General features: G+C 45.3%; 3 protein-coding genes across 15 annotated transcripts in view; 1 reads left to right on the top strand and 2 right to left on the bottom strand.

The window, feature by feature from the left end:
* Positions 1–15,000, bottom strand: part of LOC128702468 (tigger transposable element-derived protein 1) — a 490,624-nt gene that overhangs the window by 64,766 nt on the left and 410,858 nt on the right. The window lies entirely within an intron of this gene.
* The window catches only part of Snap29 (Synaptosomal-associated protein 29kDa), a 91,428-nt gene that overhangs the window by 944 nt on the left and 75,484 nt on the right, over positions 1–15,000 (top strand). The window lies entirely within an intron of this gene.
* Positions 1–15,000, bottom strand: part of LOC128702455 (uncharacterized) — a 36,112-nt gene that overhangs the window by 7,435 nt on the left and 13,677 nt on the right. The window contains exon 2 of the mRNA XM_070105318.1: positions 12,581–12,655. Coding sequence (XP_069961419.1) covers positions 12,581–12,654 — 74 coding nt within the window. The 5' untranslated portion in view covers position 12,655. The remainder of the gene's footprint in view (positions 1–12,580; positions 12,656–15,000) is intronic.

Genomic DNA, 15,000 nt, shown 5'->3' with positions numbered 1-15,000 from the left:
TGATAGACTGATGTTAGTTGTGATAGACTGATGTTAGTTGTGATAGACTGATGTTAGTTGTGATAGACTGAGTTGTTGTGATAGACTGATGTTAGTTGTGATAGACTGAGTTGTTGTGATAGACTGAGTTGTTGTGATAGACTGATGTTAGTTGTGATAGACTGATGTTAGTTGTGATAGACTGAGTTGTTGTGATAGACTGATGTTTGTTGTGATAGACTGAGTTGTTGTGATAGACTGATGTTAGTTGTGATAGACTGATGTTAGTTGTGATAGACTGATGTTAGTTGTGATAGACTGATGTTAGTTGTGTTAGACTGAGTTGTTGTGATAGACTGAGTTGTTATGATAGACTGAGTTGTTGTGATAGACTGAGTTGTTGTGATAGACTGAGTTGTTGTGATAGACTGAGTTGTTGTGATAGACTGAGTTTAGTTGTTGTGGTAGACTGATGTTAGTTGTGATAGACTGATGTTAGTTGTGATAGACTGATGTTAGTTGTGATAGACTGATGTTAGTTGTGATAGACTGAGTTGTTGTGATAGACTGATGTTAGTTGTGATAGACTGATGTTAGTTGTGATAGACTGATGTTAGTTGTGATAGACTGAGTTGTTGTGATAGACTGATGTTAGTTGTGATAGACTGATGTTAGTTGTGATAGACTGAGTTGTTGTGATAGACTGATGTTAGTTGTGATAGACTGAGTTGTTGTGATAGACTGATGTTAGTTGTGATAGACTGATGTTAGTTGTGATAGACTGATGTTAGTTGTGATAGACTGATGTTAGTTGTGATAGACTGAGTTGTTGTGATAGACTGATGTTAGTTGTGATAGACTGATGTTAGTTGTGATAGACTGATGTTAGTTGTGATAGACTGAGTTGTTGTGATAGACTGATGTTAGTTGTGATAGACTGAGTTGTTGTGATAGACTGATGTTAGTTGTGATAGACTGAGTTGTTGTGATAGACTGATGTTAGTTGTGATAGACTGATGTTAGTTGTGATAGACTGATGTTAGTTGTGATAGACTGATGTTAGTTGTGATAGACTGAGTTCTTGTGATAGACTGATGTTAGTTGTGATAGACTGATGTTAGTTGTGATAGACTGAGTTCTTGTGATAGACTGAGTTGTTGTGATAGACTGATGTTAGTTGTGATAGACTGATGTTAGTTGTGATAGACTGATGTTAGTTGTGATAGACTGAGTTCTTGTGATAGACTGATGTTAGTTGTGATAGACTGAGTTCTTGTGATAGACTGATGTTAGTTGTGATAGACTGATGTTAGTTGTGATAGACTGAGTTCTTGTGATAGACTGAGTTGTTGTGATAGACTGATGTTAGTTGTGATAGACTGATGTTAGTTGTGATAGACTGATGTTAGTTGTGATAGACTGAGTTCTTGTGATAGACTGATGTTAGTTGTGATAGACTGATGTTAGTTGTGATAGACTGAGTTCTTGTGATAGACTGATGTTAGTTGTGATAGACTGATGTTAGTTGTGATAGACTGATGTTAGTTGTGATAGACTGATGTTAGTTGTGATAGACTGAGTTCTTGTGATAGACTGATGTTAGTTGTGATAGACTGAGTTCTTGTGATAGACTGATGTTAGTTGTGATAGACTGATGTTAGTTGTGATAGACTGATGTTAGTTGTGATAGACTGATGTTAGTTGTGATAGACTGATGTTAGTTGTGATAGACTGATGTTAGTTGTGATAGACTGAGTTGTTGTGATAGACTGATGTTAGTTGTGATAGACTGATGTTAGTTGTGATAGACTGAGTTGTTGTGATAGACTGATGTTAGTTGTGATAGACTGATGTTAGTTGTGATAGACTGATGTTAGTTGTGATAGACTGATGTTAGTTGTGATAGACTGATGTTAGTTGTGATAGACTGATGTTAGTTGTGATAGACTGATGTTAGTTGTGATAGACTGATGTTAGTTGTGATAGACTGATGTTAGTTGTGATAGACTGATGTTAGTTGTGATAGACTGATGTTAGTTGTGATAGACTGATTCACTGATTTAAAGTTTGATAAGATATTAAAAGGACCCCAATGTTAATATCAAGGGTACCAGTGTTAATATCAAGGGTACCAGTGTTAATATCAAGGGTACCAGTGTTAATATCAAGGGTACCAGTGTTAATATCAAGGGTACCAGTGTTAATATCAAGGGTACCAGTGTTAATATCAAGGGTACCAGTGTTAATATCAAGGGTACCAATGTTAATATCAAGGGTACCAGTGTTAATATTAAGGGTACCAATGTTAATATCAAGGGTACCAGTGTTAATATCAAGGGTACCAATGTTAATATCAAGGGTACCAGTGTTAATATCAAGAGTACCAATGTTAATATCAAGGGTACCAGTGTTAATATCAAGGTTACCAGTGTTAATATCAAGGTTACCAATGTTAATATCAAGGGTACCAATGTTAATATCAAGAGTACCAGTGTTAATATCAAGGTTACCAATGTTAATATCAAGGGTACCAATGTTAATATCAAGAGTACCAATGTTAATATCAAGGGTACCAGTGTTAATATCAAGAGTACCAATGTTAATATCAAGGGTACCAGTGTTAATATCAAGGTTACCAATGTTAATATCAAGGGTACCAGTGTTAATATCAAGAGTACCAGTGTTAATATCAAGGGTACCAATGTTAATATCAAGGGTACCAATGTTAATATCAAGGGTACCAATGTTAATATCAAGGGTAATTTACACACGTTACTATGTATCTGTATGAACTTACTTATATAGTCACCTACTTACCTATTTACGTACCTACTTAATTACCTACTTACCTAATTACACTCATCAGTTAGAACTGCCTAGCATCAGTTAGAACTGCCTAGCATCAGTTAGAACTGCCTAGCATCAGTTAGAACTGCCTAGCATCAGTTAGAACTGCCTAGCATCAGTTAGAACTGCCTAGCATCAGTTAGAACTGCCTAGCATCAGTTAGAACTGCCTAGCATCAGTTAGAACTGCCTAGCATCAGTTAGAACTGCCTAGCATCAGTTAGAACTGCCTAGCATCAGTTAGAACTGCCTAGCATCAGTTAGAACTGCCTAGCATCAGTTAGAACTGCCTAGCATCAGTTAGAACTGCCTAGCATCAGTTAGAACTGCCTAGCATCAGTTAGAACTGCCTAGCATCAGTTAGAACTGCCTAGCATCAGTTAGAACTGCCTAGCATCAGTTAGAACTGCCTAGCATCAGTTAGAACTGCCTAGCATCAGTTAGAACTGCCTAGCATTAGTTAGAACTGCCTAGCATCAGTTAGAACTGCCTAGCATCAGTTAGAACTGCCTAGCATCAGTTAGAACTGCCTAGCATCAGTTAGAACTGCCTAGCATCAGTTAGAACTGCCTAGCATCAGTTAGAACTGCCTAGCATCAGTTAGAACTGCCTAGCATCAGTTAGAACTGCCTAGCATCAGTTAGAACTGCCTAGCATCAGTTAGAACTGCCTAGCATCAGTTAGAACTGCCTTAGCATCAGTTAGAACTGCCTAGCATTAGTTAGAACTGCCTAGCATCAGTTAGAACTGCCTAGCATCAGTTAGAACTGCCTAGCATTAGTTAGAACTGCCTAGCATCAGTTAGAACTGCCTAGCATCAGTTAGAACTGCCTAGTATCAGTTAGAACTGCCTAGCATCAGTTAGAACTGCCTAGCATTAGTTAGAACTGCCTAGCATCAGTTAGAACTGCCTAGCATCAGTTAGAACTGCCTAGCATCAGTTAGAACTGCCTAGCATCAGTTAGAACTGCCTAGCATCAGTTAGAACTGCCTAGCATCAGTTAGAACTGCCTAGCATCAGTTAGAACTGCCTAGCATTAGTTAGAACTGCCTAGCATTAGTTAGAACTGCCTAGCATTAGTTAGAACTGCCTAGCATTAGTTAGAACTGCCTAGCATCAGTTAGAACTGCCTAGCATCAGTTAGAACTGCCTAGCATTAGTTAGAACTGCCTAGCATCAGTTAGAACTGCCTAGCATCAGTTAGATCTGCCTAGCATCAGTTAGAACTGCCTAGCATCAGTTAGAACTGCCTAGCATCAGTTAGAACTGCCTAGCATCAGTTAGAACTGCCTAGCATTAGTTAGAACTGCCTAGCATTAGTTAGAACTGCCTAGCATTAGTTAGAACTGCCTAGCATTAGTTAGAACTGCCTAGCATTAGTTAGAACTGCCTAGCATCAGTTAGAACTGCCTAGCATCAGTTAGAACTGCCTAGCATTAGTTAGAACTGCCTAGCATCAGTTAGAACTGCCTAGCATCAGTTAGAACTGCCTAGCATTAGTTAGAACTGCCTAGCATTAGTTAGAACTGCCTAGCATCAGTTAGAACTGCCTAGCATCAGTTAGAACTGCCTAGCATTAGTTAGAACTGCCTAGCATCAGTTAGAACTGCCTAGCATCAGTTAGAACTGCCTAGCATCAGTTAGATCTGCCTAGCATCAGTTAGAACTGCCTAGCATCAGTTAGAACTGCCTAGCATCAGTTAGAACTGCCTAGCATCAGTTAGAACTGCCTAGCATTAGTTAGAACTGCCTAGCATTAGTTAGAACTGCCTAGCATTAGTTAGAACTGCCTAGCATTAGTTAGAACTGCCTAGCATTAGTTAGAACTGCCTAGCATCAGTTAGAACTGCCTAGCATCAGTTAGAACTGCCTAGCATCAGTTAGAACTGCCTAGCATCAGTTAGAACTTCCTAGCATCAGTTAGAACTGCCTAGCATCAGTTAGAACTGCCTAGCATCAGTTAGAACTGCCTAGCATCAGTTAGAACTGCCTAGCATCAGTTAGAACTGCCTAGCATCAGTTAGAACTGCCTAGCATCAGTTAGAACTGCCTAGCATCAGTTAGAACTGCCTAGCATCAGTTAGAACTGCCTAGCATTAGTTAGAACTGCCTAGCATCAGTTAGAACTGCCTAGCATCAGTTAGAACTGCCTAGCATCAGTTAGAACTGCCTAGCATCAGTTAGAACTGCTTAGCATGAGTAAGAACTGCCTAGCATGGGCCAGTAGGCCTGCTGTAGTGCTCCTTTCTATGTTCAAAAGTAATAATCGAACTAAAAATCACATGAGAGGAAAAAGAAGAAGAAGCAAGAAGAAAGTGTACTTAACGAGTTCTGTCCTTGTTAAGGACACACCTAAATTGCCTCATTAATTCACCTTATGGGTGGTTCAAGGTTCCTGTAACAGAATTTCTGGAGGTAATCACAGCCCAGGAATATTGACACTTTACCAGGCTCCCTGACACCTCTCAGTGTATATACACTGTGATATACACCTCTCAGTGTATATACACTGTGATATACACCTCTCAGTGTATATACACTGTGATATACACCTCTCAGTGTATATACACTGTGATATACACCTCTCAGTGTATATACACTGTGATATACACCTCTCAGTGTATATACACTGAGATATACACCTCTCAGTGTATATATACTGTGATATACACCTCTCAGTGTATATACACTGTGATATACACCTCTCAGTGTATATACACTGTGATATACACCTCTCAGTGTATATACACTGTGATGTACACCTCTCAGTGTATATACACTGTGATATACACCTCTCAGTGTGGATGGATAGATGGATTCCGTGGGGCTAGTGGATGGATAGATGGATTCCGTGGGGCAAGTGGATGGATAGATGGATTCCGTGGGGCTAGTGGATGGATAGATGGATTCCGTGGGGCTAGTGGATGGATAGATGGATTCCGTGGGGCAAGTGGATGGATAGATGGATTCCGTGGGGCTAGTGGATGGATAGATGGATTCCGTGGGGCTAGTGAATGGATAGATGGATTCCGTGGGGCTAGTGGATAGATAGATGGATTCCGTGGGGCTAGTGGATGGATAGATGGATTCCGTGGGGCTAATGGATGGATAGATGGATTCCGTGGGGCTAGTGGATGGATAGATGGATTCCGTGGGGCTAGTGGATGGATAGATGGATTCCGTGGGGCTAGTGGATGGATAGATGGATTCCGTGGGGCTAGTGGATGGATAGATGGATTCCGTGGGGCTAATGGATGGATAGATGGATTCCGTGGGGCTAGTGGATGGATAGATGGATTCCGTGGGGCTAGTGGATGGATAGATGGATTCCGTGGGGCTAGTGGATGGATAGATGGATTCCGTGGGGCTAGTGGATGGATAGATGGATTCCGTGGGGCTAGTGGATGGATAGATGGATTCCGTGGGGCTAGTGGATGGATAGATGGATTCCGTGGGGCTAGTGGATGGATAGATGGATTCCGTGGGGCTAATGGATGGATAGATGGATTCCGTGGGGCTAGTGGATGGATAGATGGATTCCGTGGGGCTAGTGGATAGATAGATGGATTCCGTGGGGCTAGTGGATGGATAGATGGATTCCGTGGGGCTAGTGGATGGATAGATGGATTCCGTGGGGCTAGTGGATGGATAGATGGATTCCGTGGGGCTAGTGGATGGATAGATGGATTCCGTGGGGCTAATGGATGGATAGATGGATTCCGTGGGGCTAGTGGATGGATAGATGGATTCCGTGGGGCTAGTGGATGGATAGATGGATTCCGTGGGGCTAGTGGATGGATAGATGGATTCCGTGGGGCTAGTGGATGGATAGATGGATTCCGTGGGGCTAGTGGATGGATAGATGGATTCCGTGGGGCTAATGGATGGATATATGGATTCCGTGGGGCTAGTGGATAGATAGATGGATTCCGTGGGGCTAGTGGATGGATAGATGGATTCCGTGGGGCTAGTGGATGGATAGATGGATTCCGTGGGGCTAATGGATGGATAGATGGATTCCGTGGGGCTAGTGGATAGATAGATGGATTCCGTGGGGCTAGTGGATGGATAGATGGATTCCGTGGGGCTAGTGGATGGATAAATGGATTCCGTGGGGCTAGTGGATAGATAGGTGGATTCCCTGGGGCTAGTGGATGGATAGATGGATTCCGTGGGGCTAGTGGATGGATAGATTGATTCCGTGGGGCTAGTGGATAGATAGATGGATTCCGTGGGGCTAGTGGATGGATAGATGGATGTGGGTAGATATACGGCCGTGTAGAGGGAAGTAGAGAAGAATAGGGAGGATAGGTGATAATTGATAGGGTCTGTGAGCAGGCCTCATGGTGGATCAGGGTCTGATCAACCAGGCTGTTACTGTTGGCTGCACGTAAACCGACGTACGAACCACAGCCCGGCTGGTCAGGTACTGACTTTAGGTGAATGTCCAGTGCCTTCGTGAAGACTGCCAGGGGTCTTGAAGACATCCAGGGGTCTTGAAGACAGCCAGGGGTCTTGAAGACAGCCAGGGGTCTTGAAGACAGCCAGGGATCTTGAAGACAGCCAGGGGTCTTGAAGACAGTCAAGGGTCTTGAAGGCAACCAGGGATCTTGAAGACAGCCAAGGGTCTTGAAGGCAACCAGGGATCTTGAAGACAGCCAGGGGTCTTGAAGACAGCCAGGGATCTTGAAGACAGCCAGGGGTCTTGAAGACAGCCAGGGGTCTTGAAGACAGCCAGGGGTCTTGAAGACAGCCAAGGGTCTTGAAGGCAACCAGGGATCTTGAAGACAGCCAGGGGTCTTGAAGACAGCCAGGGATCTTGAAGACAGCCAGGGGTCTTGAAGACAGCCAGGGGTCTTGAAGGCAGCCAGGGGTCTTGAAGACAGCTAGGGATCTTGAAGACAGCCAGGGGTCTTGAAGACAGCCAAGGGACTTGAAGGCAGCCAGGGGTCTTGAAGACAGCCAGGGGTCTTGAAGACAACTAAGGGTCTTGAAGACAACCAGGGGTCTTGAAGACAACCAGGGGTCTTGAAGACAACCAGGGGTCTTGAAGACAGCCAGGGGCCTATTGGTAATACCCCTTATGTATGCTGGGAGGCAGTTGAACAGTCTCAGGCCCCTGACACTTATTGTATGGTCTCTTAATGTGCTAGTGACACCCCTGCTTTTCATTGGGGGGATGGTGCATCGTCTGCCAAGTCTTTTGCTTTCGTAGTGAGTGATTTTCGTGTGCAAGTTCGGTACTAGTCCCTCTAGGATTTTCCAGGTGTATATAATCATGTATCTCTCTCGCCTGCGTTCCAGGGAATACAGGTTCAGGAACCTCAAGCGCTCCCAGTAATTGAGGTGTTTTATCTCCGTTATGCGCGCCGTGAAAGTTCTCTGTACATTTTCTAGGTCGGCAATTTCACCTGCCTTGAAAGGTGCTGTTAGTGTGCAGCAATATTCCAGCCTAGATAGAACAAGTGACCTGAAGAGTGTCATCATGGGCTTGGCATCCCTAGTTTTGAAGGTTCTCATTATCCATCGTGTCATTTTTCTAGCAGATGCGATTGATACAATGTTATGGTCCTTGAAGGTGAGATCCTCCGACATGATCACTCCCAGGTCTTTGACGTTGGGGTTTCGCTCTATTTTGTGGCCAGAATTTGTTTTGTACTCTGATGAAGATTTAATTTCCTCGTGTTTACCATATCTGAGTAATTGAAATTTCTCATCGTTGAACTTCATATTGTTTTCTGCAGCCCACTGAAAGATTTGGTTGATGTCTGCCTGGAGCCTTGCAGTGTCTGCAATGTCTGCCTGGAGCCTTGCAGTGTCTGCAATGTCTGCCTGGAGCCTTGCAGTGTCTGCAATGTCTGCCTGGAGCCTTGCAGTGTCTGCAATGTCTGCCTGGAGCCTTGCAGTGTCTGCAATGTCTGCCTGGAGCCTTGCAGTATCTGCAATGTCTGCCTGGAGCCTTGCAGTGTCTGCAATGTCCACCTGGAGCCTTGCAGTGTCTGCAATGTCTGTCTGGAGCCTTGCAGTGTCTGCAATGTCTGCCTGGAGCCTTGCAGTGTCTGCAATGTCTGTCTGGAGCCTTGCAGTGTCTGCAATGTCTGCCTGGAGCCTTGCAGTGTCTGCAATGGAAGACACTGTCATGCAGATTCGGGTGTCATCTGCAAAGGAAGACACGGTGCTGTGGCTGACATCCTTGTCTATGTCGGATATGAGGATGAGGAACAAGATGGGAGCGAGTACTGTGCCTTGTGGAACAGAGCTTTTCACCGTAGCTGCCTCGGACTTTACTCTGTTGACGACTACTCTCTGTGTTCTGTTAGTGAGGAAATTATAGATCCATCGACCGACTTTTCCTGTTATTCCTTTAGCACGCATTTTGTGCGCTATTCCGCCATGGTCACACTTGTCGAAGGCTTTTGCAAAGTCTGTATATATTACATCTGCATTCTTTTTGTCTTCTAGTGCATCCAGGACCTTGTCATAGTGGTCCAGTAGCTGAGACAGACAGGAGCGACCTGTTCTAAACCCATGTTGCCCTGGGTTGTGTAACTGATGGGTTTCTAGATGGGTGGTGATCTTGCTTCTTAGGACCCTTTCAAAGATTTTTATGATATGGGATGTTAGTGCTATTGGTCTGTAGTTCTTTGCTGTTGCTTTACTGCCCCCTTTGTGGAGTGGGGCTATGTCTGTTGTTTTTAGTAACTGTGGGACGACCCCCGTGTCCATGCTCTGGGACGACCCCCGTGTCCATGTTTTGGGACGACCCCCGTGTCCATGCTCTGGGACGACCCCCGTGTCCATGCTCTGGGACGACCCCCGTGTCCATGCTCTGGGACGACCCCCGTGTCTATGCTCTGGAACGACCCCCGTGTCCATGCTCCCTCTCCATAGGATGGTAAAAGCTCGTGATAGGGGCTTCTTGCAGGACTTCTGGCAGGACTTCTTGCAGGGCTTCTGGCAGGACTTCTGGCAGGACTTCTGACAGGACTTCTGGCAGGACTTCTGGCAGGACTTCTGGCAGGACTTCTGGCAGGGCTTCTGGCAGGGCTTCTGGCAGGACTTCTTGCAGGACTTCTGGCAGGATTTCTGGCAGGACTTCTTGCAGGGCTTCTGGCAGGACTTCTGGCAGGACTTCTGGCAGGACTTCTGGCAGGACTTCTGGCAGGACTTCTTGCAGGGCTTCTGGCAGGACTTCTTGCAGGACTTCTTGCAGGACTTCTGGCAGGACTTCTGGCAGGACTTCTTGCAGGGCTTCTGGCAGGACTTCTGGCAGGACTTCTGGCAGGACTTCTTGCAGGGCTTCTGGCAAGACTTCTGGCAGGACTTCTGGCAGGACTTCTTGCAGGACTTCTTGCAGGACTTCTTGCAGGACTTCTTGCAGTTCTTAAACACGGAGTTCCATGAGTCTGGCCCTGGGGCAGAGTGTATGGCCCTGGGGCAGAGTGTATGGCCCTGGGGCAGAGTGTATGGCCCTGGGGCAGAGTGTATGGCCCTGGGGCAGAGTGTATGGCCCTGGGGCAGAGTGTATGGCCCTGGGGCAGAGTGTATGGCCCTGGGGCAGAGTGTATGGCCCTGGGGCAGAGTGTATGGGCCTGGGGCAGAGTGTATGGCCCTGGGGCAGAGTGTATGGCCATGTCATTTATCGCATTTTAGAAGTCATTTGGCGTCAGGATATCAGGTTTGTGTCTGCCAAATTCTCTCTCTCATAAAAATTCATTTAGATCTTCGACTCTCAGTCTAGTTAGCGCCTCGCTAAAAACTGAGTCATATTGGGACTTAAGCAGCTGACTCATAGTTAGTGCCTCGCTAAAACTGAGTCATATTGGGACTTAAGCAGCTGACGTGGATAGTGTGACCCACAGTGACTCACCTCTCCTGGATAGTGTGACCCAAGGATGATGGATAGTGACTCACCTCTCCTGGATAGTGTGACCCAAGGATGATGGATAGTGACTCACCTCTCGTGGATAGTGTGACCCAAGGATGATGGATAGTGACTCACCTCTCGTGGATAGTGTGACCCAAGGATGATGGATAGTGACTCACCTCTCGTGGATAGTGTGACCCAAGGATGATGGATAGTGACTCACCTCTCCTGGATAGTGTGACCCAAGGATGATGGATAGTGACTCACCTCTCCTGGATAGTGTGACCCAAGGATGATGGATAGTGACTCACCTCTCGTGGATAGTGTGACCCAAGGATAATGGATAGTGACTCACCTCTCGTGGATAGTGTGACCCAAGGATGATGGATAGTGACTCACCTCTCGTGGATAGTGTGACCCAAGGATGATGGATAGTGACTCACCTCTCCTGGATAGTGTGACCCAAGGATGATGGATAGTGACTCACCTCTCGTGGATAGTGTGACCCAAGGATGATGGATAGTGACTCACCTCTCGTGGATAGTGTGACCCAAGGATGATGGATAGTGACTCACCTCTCGTGGATAGTGTGACCCAAGGATGATGGATAGTGACTCACCTCTCGTGGATAGTGTGACCCAAGGATAATGGATAGTGACTCACCTCTCCTGGATAGTGTGACCCATGGATAGTGACTCGCCTCTCCTGGATAGTGTGACCCATGGATAGTGACTCACCTCTCCTGGATAGTGTGACCCACAGTGACTCACCTCTCCTGGATAGTGTGACCCATGGATAGTGACTCACCTCTCCTGGATAGTGTGACCCATGGATAGTGACTCACCTCTCCTGGATAGTGTGACCCACAGTGACTCACCTCTCCTGGATAGTGTGACCCATGGATAGTGACTCACCTCTCCTGGATAGTGTGACCCATGGATAGTGACTCACCTCTCCTGGATAGTGTGACCCACAGTGACTCACCTCTCCTGGATAGTGTGACCCAAGGATAGTGACTCATCTCTCCTGGATAGTGTGACCCATGGATAGTGACTCACCTCTCCTGGATAGTGTGACCCATGGATAGTGACTCACCTCTGGATAGTGTGACCCACAGTGACTCACCTCTCCTGGATAGTGTGACCCAAGGATGATGGATAGTGACTCACCTCTCCTGGATAGTGTGACCCAAGGATGATGGATAGTGACTCACCTCTCCTGGATAGTGTGACCCATGGATAGTGACTCACCTCTCCTGGATAGTGTGACCCATGGATAGTGACTCACCTCTGGATAGTGACTCACTCTCCTGGATAGTGTGACCCAAGGATGATGGATAGTGACTCACCTCTCGTGGATAGTGTGACCCAAGGATGATGGATAGTGACTCACCTCTCCTGGATAGTGTGACCCAAGGATGATGGATAGTGACTCACCTCTCCTGGATAGTGTGACCCACAGTGACTCACCTCTCCTGGATAGTGACCCACAGTGACTCACCTCTCCTGGATAGTGTGACCCATGGATAGTGACTCACCTCTCCTGGATAGTGTGACCCATGGATAGTGACTCACCTCTCCTGGATAGTGTGACCCACAGTGACTCACCTCTCCTGGATAGTGTGACCCATGGATAGTGACTCACCTCTCCTGGATAGTGTGACCCACAGTGACTCACCTCTCCTGGATAGTGTGACCCACAGTGACTCACCTCTCCTGGATAGTGTGACCCATGGATAGTGACTCACCTCTCCTGGATAGTGTGACCCATGGATAGTGACTCACCTCTCCTGGATAGTGTGACCCATGGATAGTGACTCACCTCTCCTGGATAGTGTGACCCACAGTGACTCACCTCTCCTGGATAGTGTGACCCACAGTGACTCACCTCTCCTGGATAGTGTGACCCATGGATAACATCAGTAGTGACGTCATCAGCATCAGGCAGCACCAACGTGCCATTCTTAGTTGAACAAAATAAATAAAAATACATTAAATTCCATGATAATTTATATTAAAAATTACAAAAATGTATATTACAAACTATAAAAATTATTAAAAATATAGAATTTATTAAAATGTATAAAAATTTACATTTTAAGGCATATAAATTATTATAAACTATAAATATAGATATAAATTTTGTATTATGATTATACAAATTATACAAATTAAGGAGGTTAATTATGGTTTTAATTGACAAAAAGCCCAGGAAAATTTTCATTTTTTGAGATTCGTTTGTTTTTAACTTTCATCATAAATGTTCTTGAGTTGGGGCCATAATTATGGCTCCCGCAGCATAATTACCCATTTTTTAATTGTCTTAATGAGTGGGTTGTTTACATGGCGGAATTAGAGAAGAATTTCCAGTTAATGAATGTTAACTTTCTCCAGATTCGAACGCCAATGCCGCCATCTTTGTTGTTGACGTTGCCGCCGCCTACGGCAGTTGTCGTACCATCTATATTTATACAAATCGGTATTTATAGTTTAATTTCCAACAGGATATATACCGCGATGTGTATTTCTCTTAGTGTATATATGGTGAGAGTTAAATATATATATTTTAGGGTTGAAAATATTCTTGTTTGGTGGTGAACAGGTGACGTGGAGCCTTAACGATCCTCGTGTAGTAGATAGGTTTTAAACCCCCATTGAGCATATGTACTTTTATTTACGTAAACATATTCTTTAATTCTTGTGTAATTTTTATTATAAAAACAGCAACAGGCTGAATTACGATGTAGTTAAAAATGGTGAAGGTAGCGGCTCTTCTCCACCTCTCCTCCCTCACCACCTCCCTCACCACCTCCATCACCTCCTCCCTCATCTTCTCCCTCACCTCCTCCTCCCTCCACCATCGTCCCCATGAGAGAGATGACAGAACTCCATCACTTAATTATTTCTTGTGAATCACACGTCAGGCAGCTGCGTCGCGTCTCTAGGGGCTGCCAACCGTACGGTAAGTAATAACATTGTACGATACGTTGCTCCCGGCACTAATTTGATTGGATATATATATTTTTTTTAGTTTGTTGATGTCTTTGTGTGTGTGTGTGTGTGTGTTTGTACTCACCTATTTGTGGTTGCAGGGGTCGAGTCACAGCTCCTGGCCCCGCCTCTTCGCTGATTGCTACTAGGTCCTCTCTCTCCCTGCCCCATGAGCTCTATCATACCTCGCCTTAAAACTATGTATGGTTCCTGCCTCCACTACGTCACTTTCTAGGCTATTCCACGGCCTGACTACTCTATGACTGAAGAAATACTTCCTAACATCCCTTTGATTCATCTGAGTCTTCAACTTCCAATTGTGACCTCTTGTGTCTGTGTCCCATCTCTGGAACATCCCGTCTTTGTCCACCTCGTCTATTCCGTGCAGTATTTTATATGTCGTTATCATGTCTCCCCTGACCCTCCTGGCCTCCAGTGTCGTCAGGCCGATTTCCCTCAACCTTTCTTCGTAGGACAATCCCCGTAGCTCTGGGACTAGTCTTGTTGCAAACCTTTGTACTTTCTCTAATTTCTTGACGTGCTTGACTAGGTGTGGGTTCCAAACTGGTGCTGCATACTCCAGTATGGGCCTGACGTAAATGGTATACAGAGTCTTAAACGAATCCTTACTGAGGTATCGGAACGCTATCCGTAGGTTTGCCAGGCGCTCGTATGCTGCAGCAGTTATCTGATTGATGTGCGCCTCAGGAGATATGCTCGGTGTTATACTCACCCCCAGATCTTTTTCCTTGAGTGAGGTTTGCAGTCTTTGGCCATCTAAACTATATTGTGTCTGCGGTCTTCTTTGCCCTTCCCCAATCTTCATGACTTTGCATTTGGCAGGGTTAAATTCAAGGAGCCAGTTGCTGGACCAGGCTTGTAACCTGTCCAGGTCTCTTTGTAGTCCTGCCTGATCCTCATCCGATTTGATTCTTCTCATTAACTTCGCATCATCTGCAAACAAGGACACTTCTGAGTCTATCCCTTCCGTTATGTCGTTCACATATACCAAGAACAGAACAGGTCCTAGGACTGACCCCTGTGGAACCCCGCTTGTCACAGGCGCCCACTCTGACACCTCGTCACGTACCATGACTCGTTGTTGCCTCCCTGTCAGATATTCTCTGATCCATTGCAGTGCCTTTCCTGTTATGTGTGCCTGGTCCTCTAGCTTTTGCAGTAACCTCTTGTGAGGAACTGTGTCGAAGGCCTTCTTGCAGTCCAAAAATATGCAGCCGATCCACCCCTCTCTCTCTTGTCTTACTTCTGTCACCTTGTCATAAAACTCTAGTAGGTTTGTGACACAGGATTTTCCTT

This window comes from Cherax quadricarinatus, chromosome 98 (assembly GCF_038502225.1).
Source record: "Cherax quadricarinatus isolate ZL_2023a chromosome 98, ASM3850222v1, whole genome shotgun sequence".
NCBI lineage: Eukaryota > Metazoa > Arthropoda > Malacostraca > Decapoda > Parastacidae > Cherax > Cherax quadricarinatus.
Note: the sequence above shows the minus strand (reverse complement) of the source record. Positions and strands in the feature narration are given on the sequence as shown.